General features: G+C 40.9%; 1 protein-coding gene across 1 annotated transcript; it reads right to left on the bottom strand.

Annotated features, from left to right (window-relative positions):
• Positions 1–252: 252 nt before the first annotated feature.
• On the bottom strand, positions 253–9,387 carry LOC148136004 (uncharacterized). Its single transcript, XM_087983870.1, has 2 exons — positions 9,045–9,387; positions 253–6,010 (listed from the first exon to the last, which is right to left on the bottom strand). The coding sequence occupies exon 2, from the start codon at positions 5,720–5,722 to the stop codon at positions 5,132–5,134; it is 591 nt and encodes a 196-aa protein (XP_087839996.1). The 5' UTR covers positions 5,723–6,010; positions 9,045–9,387; the 3' UTR covers positions 253–5,131.
• Positions 9,388–10,727: the final 1,340 nt, after the last annotated feature.

Raw genomic sequence — 10,727 nt, 5'->3', positions numbered from 1 at the left:
ATTGCTCTGACTAATATGTTTACTGGATTCTTATTTCAGAGTACATTATGCCTCAAAGTTTCATTTTATTAGGAAAAAAGTACTGTTTATGGAATTACAGACAATTGATTTCTGTAAAGATTATCCAAGGATGGTTTGAGATTTACTTTCCTTTCAAAGCACTGCCTCAAGGATTGATATTTTAAAAATAAATCCATCAACAATTCATGTTAATTACCATAATAACTGATGAAAGATCGAGAGAGAAGAAACCTTATAAAAGAGGGTTAGTTTATTTAGATGAAATTCTGTTGAGTATAGAAGCAGTGACTGATCATCATCATTGATATCAAGACAAGTGGAGAGAATATTTGTGGACTTTATGATTCACCGCATCTTGTGGCAATTTGACAAATAAGGGGGGAAAACGGAACGTGACAGCACCATGTCACTGTTAGAGTGTAAAGTGTAAACCAGTATTTAATAGGTTCTTCAAAGTAATCACACTTTATATTATCTATCAGCCACTACTTAGTCTCGGCATTGGACTAATTATGGGCCTGACTTTAACCTGTCTGCTGGATGCTCATTTTGCATCCTAATTTATTTTATGATTGAAGTCAAACTGAGTGGGATTAAGTTCCATCTCACCTGAACACACCCTATTCTCAGGACAGACTAAGATTGGAGTTCAGATTACAATTTTAGAAACAAAATTTCGATGCTTCACACATGGTTAAGTTTCTTCATTATCGTCCTAGTCAGGTTCTCCATAAAAGTCACATGACACGATTCAATTATAATCAAGCCCCACTTTTCATAATCCATCACAAACATGACACAATCCAATAAAACAAGCAAGATAATGGATTTGCATTATGGACTGCAATTCAGGACAAAAGTAATTCACACGAAGTTTTGTGATATACAGGACAATAACAAATTTACCACTATGCAACTTAAGCTTTAAAACTTCAAAATTCAGATTAATTCATAAATAAGACACACAAAACCAGATGGTTTCATAGAAACATTATAGATGGAAAAATAAAGACAGATGCTCGAAGTCAAACTCGAAACCAGCAGGGATGGTTTATCGCACCTCTTTTGATATTTTCCTGTATTGGTCACACAATGTTGTCTGCAGAGCCAATGATCAATATTCATTTTAACAGCCGTTCAGGTGGACCAAAGTCTTTTCTTGTATGAGAATTCTTTTTTTGAAAGAGTCTCTAGAATTTTTGTCTTTTCAGTCACAGAGAGAAATGGTAAGTTTGTAGGCTTCTACATGTGTCTTCCACTGCATTCACTGTAACAAACTGGAGCTAGACCAATGAAAGGCTGTTGTCTGGCAGCTTTTCCTTAACTCAATGACTCCTGGTGCCACTGTCAGTAGTACCTACTTCACTGCTCCAAACATTGTGTACTTAAACTGTACACCACTCAATCCCACTTGACCTTGAAGTTTCAGAATTTAAAAAAAGAACTCACCTGGTATCTTTTAGCTACATAGCAGTGTCCAACTTGCATTTTTGAGTTTATAGTCCTTTAGGAAAATATGTTGTTCTTAAACAGAGCAATAAATGTTTATTTGAAAAGAGGATACTTGCAAAATCAGACACATGAATGAAAAATGCCCATCCTGATTGATAAACCCAAGGATAACACGTGCTCTTGGATTCCCTGACACGGCCTGAATGCAATTGGCATGCTTCATGTGAAAGAAAACACTGTCTGAAACATTGAGAAATGATCCTCCCAGCCTCAGGATTAACAGAAAACGTCTAGTCACAGTCAGAGATAATGTAAGCTACCCCTGGCAATGTTTATAAGGAAGACAAAGCTTAGTCAAATGTGACATTAATGGTGTAACATGTGCACAGGCTGGTCATTATTTTGAACAATTTTCGTGGTCAAACCTGTAAATACCACATTGATTGCAAATGAATGAGGTCCAATTGTCACATAATCACCCAAAGCAAATGGATGTGCATTTTATACAACTTTTCAGGGCACTGAATACAATAGGATTATATTTATAACCAAAAGCATGGTAAGTTGCACATGTCTTCATTCACAAAGTGTTTGTGAATGAATATATATATACACATTAGAAACATCAAATTATCAGTCATTCAGGTACTAATATCTATGATCAATCTCATCAATCAATTTATTGTCTATCACGAAAGGAAGAATCCCAACATGTGGTAAAGCAGAAACAAAATTACATTAATATAACTTGAAAGATCAGTGTTCATATTGTCAGTCAAGCATGTGTCCAGGTAGCACACTGCTCATGCCATCAAATCCTATAAAGGACAGACAAGCCTGTTCCACTCCCATCAGAAATTGGGCTCCACCCATGCTTCATTCTTAAAAGACAGACAGATATTAAGATCAACCTTTTTTTAAAAAAAATGTATCATCAAGCATTGAGCATGTTCATGATATGAAAACAGTAACATAAAATTTCAAGGCAACCACTATTTCTTTTTAGCATTTTCAATGTCCATTTCTCCACATGCTTCCTTCAGCCATTTAAGTATAGATCTTGTTACAATTATGTTATAATTACCTTGATAAGAACAACATAAACAACTCTTGATGTCCTTCAAATCATATCACAGAATCTTTTGGTCACCTGAGAGAGCAGACAGAGACTTGGTTTAAGATTTCAACCTGAAGACACAGTTTCTGACAAAGACCAGAAAGAATATTTTCCTCCCATCAAGTGGACAAATTACTTTGCTGGTGACCAGTGTGGCTGCCATTACCAGCTGCCATACTGTACACATCAATACTATAGGATTAAACCATTGATCATTCATGTTTCAATTTCACTTTAATCAGAACTTGGACAAAATTCCAGTTTGGACTTCAAGATACCTCAAAACTCATTTCAAGTCTGTGAATGATGCTATTTCTGTTCTTACTTCCCACTTCATCTACTCCTCGTCTTTGAATCAAAACTATTCACACTGATACAGTAATAAATGGATGCAATCTTGTTATAATGTTCCCAACATGTAGCATCAGCACATTAATGAAGCATTGAAGCTAGCCTCTGTTTATTGACTGTGCTGTCATCACTGAAACAGTTTTTATGATTGCGATCTGTGCCATTATGGTGAAGACCATTTGAGATAACTACAATTCATTGTTACACATGGCTAGCTCAATGTTGAAAGAAAGTCATGTTTACTAATTTGTTAGTTAAAAAGTAATAATAAAATGAATAAATGGGATTTCCTGATGGCATTCAATAAAGCGCCATTTCAAAGGTTACTTCACAAAATTAAAAGTTCATGGCACATTAACATGAGTAGAAGATTGTTTAAACAACAGAAAGCAGAGAATAGGAATAATTGTTTGGGTTGACAGGCTGTAACTATTAAGAGTGCCACAGGGATCAGCACTGGGGCCTCATGACGTATAGACATAAAGGGCTACATGTTCATGAATTAGTAAGACTCCAAGAACCTTTAAGATGAAAGTCCCACCCCAATTCCAGAAGTTTTTCTTTTCATCAGTATGGGAAGTGGGTCATTAAGTGCACTTTTGGGAAACCTGATCTCAGCTGGACCATTTAAATTCACGTGAATATCCATGCCCACACCAAAGTTTCTCTTTCTGTTCTGATGAAGTTTGCATCCACTGGGCTGGCTGGTGGCCTTAACCATGCTTGACTCATCACCTAAGCTCTGACTCATCCTTCCTGGAACAATATGCTTGTCCTCACTTCCCAACACATCATATGCAAGGAATCATTCTCTACTATTTTGACCACCTCCAGCATAATGCTACAATCCACCCCTGTGAACATTCCAGAAGTAGCATTCCCTCTTTGACATCCTGGTCTCCCTTCAAAACCTCATCTCCCTCCAATGGCATCTTCTCATATAATTGATGGTGTAACACTTGCCCTTTTCCCACCTCTCTTCTCATTATCTAAAGTCCCACACACTCCTTTCAAGTAAAGCAGTGATTTACTTGGACTTCTTCAAATCTAGTGTAATGCATTCGCTACTCACAATGCAGTCTCCTCTACATTGGCAAGACCAGGAATAGACTGGGTAACCACTTTGCAAGGGCATCTCTGGTCAGTCAGCAACCATTACACTGACCACCAAGTCACTTGCTTTTTTAATACACCATCTTATTCTCATGATTGTCCAAGTCCTGTATTCTGGCAAAGCCCAATGCAAGTTGGAGGAACAGCACCTCATTTTGCATTTAAGCTAATTACAGTCTTCAGGACTCAACTACGAGTTCAACAATTTCAGACCATGAACTCTCTCCCCCATTTTGTTTCTCTGCCTGCAAACCAGCCATCCTAATCCAGTATCTGCTTTTCTTGGTTTTGCTTTCAGCATAGCTGACCTATATTCTCCTAGTAGCATCTACTCTGAACTTCTCTTTTCTTTACAATCATTAATCCTCATTTTTCCACTTGTTATCAATAATTTCCCTTCACCTTCTCACCACTGTTCCACTTGCTCATCTCCAACCTTTTCTATAGTTTAAAGCCCATCACTTTCTGCCCCTCCCTTCAGTTCGGAGGAGCAGTACTTGAACATTTACACTTGTTTCACTCTCCACAGACCTGCTGAATTTCCCCACCATTTTCTATTTTGATTCCATATTTAACTTCTTTAGTTTAGTGGTGCCTGTCTCTCAAAGAGCATTTCCTTCTCAGTGCAATATATCTTTGTCTGGTGTGGAAATATTTCCATAAACACCTCTCAGTGCTTCATACCATTGTATCCTTTAACCTATTTTGCCACTGCACTATTGCCAACTCTGTCTACATACTCTTGGAATTGCTGAGTATCAGACTCACATTTCTCACCTTCAAAATGAATGTGATATTTTATCATGTTATGATCATTTTTGTTTATAGATAATTTGTTACAAGATAATTAATTCTGTCTCATTATATATTTGTCAGTAGTTGAAGGTAATGAAATTATGTTAGAACCGTGGCCATCCTGCAATTCAAGTGCTTTGCACATTTCTGTCCTCCATATGTTAAAAAGGATGCAATTTGCCCCTCTAGATCTCTTTGTTCCTGCACCACATTCAGCTTTGTACAATAACACTCCAGGCAATGATGAATAACAGTGAGATCAGCAAAATCCATTCCCTTGTGTCACTTGTGAACTCGCTGGTGTTTCAGCAGGGTGAATGATCGAGTGAATCCTTTCCCACAAATGGAGCAGGTGAACGGTCTCTCCCGAGTGTGAACTGGCTGGTGTCTAAGAAGCTCAGATGAATTGGCGAATCCTTTCCCACAGGCTGAGCAGCTGAATGGCCTCTCCCCAGTGTGAACTCGCTGGTGTCTGAGAAGGTGTGATAATTGAGTGAATCCCTTTCCACACAGAGAGCAGGAGAATGGTCTCTCACCAGTATGAGTGCGTTGGTGTGTCAACAATTCATTTCTGCTCTTAAAGCTCTTTTCACAGTCGGAACATTTAAAAGGTCTTTGATCTGTATGAATACGTTGGTGTTTAAGCAAGTTGGATAATGTAGTGAAACGCTGTCCACAGTCAGTGCAGGTGAATGGTTTCTCCCCAGTGTGAACCCTTTGATGTGTCTGGAGGTTAGACAACAGAGTGAATCCTTTCCCACATACGGAACAGGTGAATGGTCTTTCCCCAGTGTGACTGCGCCGATGAGTTTCTAGCTTTGAGGGGTAATTAAATTGCTTCCCACAGTCCTCACATTTCCACGGTTTCTCCATAGTGTGACTGCCCTTGTGTTTCTCCTAGTTGGAGAATCAGCCTTGTGCACAGAATGAACCATGTGTATGAGTCATGTGACATATTTTTCCAATTTCAAGCTCATTCCACAGTACTCCACTTAAATACTCTCACTTAATATTTTTTCCCCATAGGTAGAATGGACAAATATTTATCCACATTTAAAAGCTGATGATATTCCTGTTCTGACAATTCCAAGGGGCTCTTTCAGGATTTGATATGATGATAGACTTAGGTTTCCTGACTCCAGGTGTATCCCTTCTGGTATTCTGTAAAATTAATACAAAACAACAAAAAGAAATGAAAAGGAACAAAAATTCAAAAAGACAGATTGTGCAATTGAAAATAAACTAAATGGTGATCTGTGATGCTAGTAATAGAAAAAACGTGACTGAAAGCCACAGCGTTGTCATAAAAACCTACATTCGATAAAACTAATCTTTTAAAATCTGTACAAACATAGTCAAATGGTTTAAAAGCTTCTTCAATCATACTTGTATCTATACAATTTTTTTTCAAATTAAGGAGCAGTTGGTTTAGCATCCTATAATGTATCACCTTGTTGTGGTTCTGTTCGCCGAGCTGGGAATTTGTGTTGCAGACGTTTCGTCCCCTGTCTAGGTGACATCCTCAGTGCTTGGCAGCCTCCTGTGAAACGCTTCTGTGATGTTTCCTCCGGCATTTATAGTGATTTGTACCTGCCGCTTCCGGTTGTCAGTTCCAGCTGTCTGCTGCAGTGGCCAGTATATTGGGTCCAGGTCGATGTGTTTGTTGATAGAATCTGTGGATGAGTACCATGCCTCTAGGAATTCCCTGGCTGTTCTCTGTTTGGCTTGTCCTATAATAGTAGTGTTGTCCCAGTCGAACTCATGTTGCTTGTCATCTGAGTGTGTGGCTACTAAGGATAGCTGGTCTAGTCGTTTCGTGGCTAGTTGGTGTTCATGAATGCGGACCGTTAGCTGTCTTCCTGTTTATCCTATGTAGTGTTTTGTGCAGTCCTTGCATGGAATTTTATACACTACATTGGTTTTGCTCATGCTGGGTATCGGATCCTTCGTCCTGGTGAGTTGTTGTCTGACAGTGGCTGTTGGTTTGTGTGCTGTTATGAGTCCTAGTGGTCGCAGTAGTCTGGCTGTCAGTTCAGAAATGTTTTTGATGTATGGTAGTGTGGCTAGTCCTTTGGGTTGTGGCATGTCCTCATTCCGTTGTCTCTCCCTTAGGCATCTGTTGATGAAATTGCGGGGGTATCTGTTTTTGGCGAATACTTTGTATAGGTGTTCTTCTTCCTCGTTTTGCAGTTCTGGTGTGCTGCAGTGTGTAGTGGCCCTTTTGAACAGTGTCTTGATGCAACTTCTTTTGTGTGTGTTGGGGTGGTTGCTTTCATAGTTTAGGACTTGGTCTGTGTGTGTGGCGTTCCTGTATACCTTTGTGGTGAAATCTCCATTCGGTGTTCTCTGTACCATCACGTTTAGGAATGGGAGTTGGTTGTCCTTTTCTTCTTCTCTAGTGAATCGGATTCCTGTGAGTGTGGCGTTGATGATCCGGTGTGTGTTCTCTATTTCTGTGTTTTTATGATTACAAAGGTATCATCTACATATCTGACCCAGAGTTTGGGTTGAATTTGCGGTAAGACTGTTTGTTCTAACCTTAGCATTACTGCTTCTGCGATGAGTCAATGCATTACCTTTGCATTATTGCTTCTGCACAAACCAAACATCCCACTCAGACCCATAGTATCACTACCAGGGACACCATCACACAAACTGGCTAAATAACTACAGCAGAAACTGAAACAGCTGATCAGTGGACCCAGACACTCTATACAGTCAACACAGGAATTCTTGGACATCATCAGAAATATACCCATAGACAAGGAAGAAACTATGGTCTCATTCGATGTAACGGCACTGTTCACCTCTATCGACAAAACCATAGCCAGAGAAACAATAGCCAACCTGCTGGACATACAGAACAGACAACAGGACGGGGAACCTATCAACAAAGACGGCATACTCAAACTACTGGACTTGTGCCTCACAACACACTTCACATTCAACAACCAAATATATGAACAAATCAACGGCACACCCATGGGCTCACCCATCTCTGGACTCATAGCAGAAGCAATAATGCAAAGGTTAGAACAGTCTTACCGCAAATTCAACCCAAACTCTGGGTCAGATATGTAGATGATACCTTTGTAATCATTAAAAACACAGAAATAGAGAACACACACCGGATCATCAACGCCACACTCACAGGAATCCGATTCACTAGAGAGGAAGAAAAGGACAACCAACTCCCATTCCTAGACGTGATGGTACAGAGAACACCGAACGGAGAATTCACCACAAAGGTATACAGGAAAGCCACACACACAGACCAAGTCCTAAACTATGAAAGCAATCACCCCAACACACACAAAAGAAGTTGCATCAAGACACTGTTCAAAAGGGCCACAACATACTGCAGCACACCAGAACTGCAAAAAGAGGAAGAAGAACACCTCTACAATGTATTTGCCAAAAACGGATACCCCCAACAGATGTCTAAGGGAAAGACAACGGAATGAGGACATGCCACAACCCAAAGGACTAGCCACACTACCATACATCAAAAACATTTCTGAACTGACAGCCAGACTACTGCGACCACTAGGACTCATAACAGCACACAAACCAACAGCCACTGTCAGACAACAACTCACCAGGACGAAGGATCCGATACCCAGCATGAGCAAAACCAATGTAGTGTACAAAATCCCATGCAAGGACTTGCACAAAACACTACATAGGAAAAACAGGAACACAGTTAACGGTCCGCATCCATGAACACCAACTAGCCATGAAACGATATGACCAGCTATCCTTAGTAGCCACACACGCAGATGACAAGCAACATGAGTTTGACTGGGACAACACTACTATTATAGGACAAGCCAAACAGAGAACAGCCAGGGAATTCCTAGAGGCATGGCACTCATCCACAGATTCTATCAATAAACACATCGACCTGGACCCAATATACCGGCCAATGCAGCGGGCAGCTGGAACTGACAGCCGGAAGCGGTAGAGACAAACCACTATAAACGCCGGAGGAAAGATCACAGAAGCGTTTCACAGGAGGCTCCCAAACAATGAGGATGTCACCTAGACAGGGGACGAAACGTCTGCAACACAAATTCCCAGATCGGCGAACAGAACCACAACAACGAGCACCCGAGCTACAAATCTTCGCACCAACTTTGAATATATCACCTTTTACAATTTTACGGCTGAAATTATTTGGTATGACTATACTCACATGTACTCAAAGTTAAACCGACAGTTTTCTGGCCGATCTCTATTCCAGTCTAATCCACAATTCCACATAAAAGGCTTCGTTAATAGCGGCTGCAGTTCCCACAATTCCTCGCGGCTCGGAAACCGCTCTATCCATTGTACACCGGCTCTCCATGCACATGCGTGAGGTCTTCTGGACGGTCCCTTTGTTATGCGTCAGACTCAGTGAAAATGAGAGAAGAAAGCGTGAGACGGCGGCTCGAATCGGGGAGGCGCAAGACCATCTATTTAATGGTGCACCCCTTCCCTCGGGTCCTGGGGACCCAGTGACTCTGATTCGGGGCCGCGATTCAGATCTTCTCGATGCTTTCGTCGGTCGCACGTTCAGCCGCCTGGTGTCGCACTGCGCATGCGTCGCTCGGCGTGCGGTCATCGCGGGGGCGGGCAAGCCGTGCGCCTGCGCAGAACCGCCCTTCTGCGGGAACCAGAGCGCCTTCTGTCTCGCTGAGCATTCTGGGTAGGGACAGTTGCCATTGCCTTCAGGCGGTCGTTTAATGACACAACTGCGGATGTTGTAGATCTGAAGCAAATAGTGCTCGAGAAGTTCAGCAGGTCTGGCGGCATCTGTGGAAAGAAAAACAGTTAACATTTCGAGTCCAGTGGCCCTTCGTCACCACTGAAAAGCAGCTGGAAAATAGTAGTATTCGTGTGAGGTTGGGGGACGGAATGGAGTTTTTCGAATAGATAAAGAAGGTACACATTGAGGGACGGAAATTAGAAACAGAAACAAGGAGTGCTGATGATAAGTCAGGCAAGAAATAAATGCTAAATAAATGCTAATGGGAAGTGTGATTAGTGAAAATAGGATAGCTCAGAACAACCCATACAGAGCAGGACCTAGAGGTGTGGAGAAGGGTAGCAAATATGGAGGAAGGTGTTCATGCTTTGAAATTGTTAAACTCAGTGTTGAGTCCTATCTAAATAGAAGATGAAGTGTTATTCCTTCCCCTGATATTGAGCTTCACCAGAGCACAACAGCAAGCCTGGGACAGAAATGTTGGCATGGGAACATAGTGGTGCGTTGGAGTAGCATACAAGTGGAAGTTTGGGGACATTTTTCCATACAGAGCTTAGATTGAATGAAATACTGCTTCTTCTGAAAGGAAGGTGTGGTGAGTTGTTCGAGGAGTGGATGAGTCTATCCAGGAGGGAATGGTTCCTGTAAGATGTGGATGAGAGAAGGGAGGGGAATGAGTCCCTGGTGTTGGTCGCAGAATTTTGGCAAAAACTAGTCCACAGTTGGAAGGTACCATTCACATCTTCGTGCCTGTGCAGATTCTTCAGTGTATTATCAATGAGTTGCAATCCCTTGATCTTTCTTCATAGTCTTTCTTTATTTATCCAAAGCTGTCCTGAAACTTATTATTTAATCTTGTCACACCTCACTGGGACACTGGAAATCAAGACCTGCTATTCCCAGAGTTATCATGAAAGTTTCTTTAAAAGATTTTTTTTATAAATGCAGACTCTTCAATTCACCTGATATCCACACCCAGGTGACAAAGCATACACCAGTTTTTTTGTACTTAACAAAAATTACAATTTATTATAAGCAATTAGATTCTAGCTACAGGTAAACAATTATGAACTATCAGCATATAACTCTACTAGTTAAAACTCTAACTCCCTTATAAACTCCCCTTTG

The sequence above is a fragment of the Chiloscyllium plagiosum genome, unplaced genomic scaffold, assembly GCF_037043375.1.
Source record: "Chiloscyllium plagiosum isolate Xiang-an unplaced genomic scaffold, Cpla_swu_hap1 HiC_scaffold_47, whole genome shotgun sequence".
Classification (NCBI taxonomy): Eukaryota; Metazoa; Chordata; class Chondrichthyes; order Orectolobiformes; family Hemiscylliidae; genus Chiloscyllium; species Chiloscyllium plagiosum.
Note: the sequence above shows the minus strand (reverse complement) of the source record. Positions and strands in the feature narration are given on the sequence as shown.

Bases quoted from the DNA above. Each gene is read 5' to 3' on its own strand.
- LOC148136004 (XM_087983870.1), bottom strand. From the start codon at position 5,722: ATGGAGAAACCGTGGAAATGTGAGGACTGTGGGAAGCAATTTAATTAC.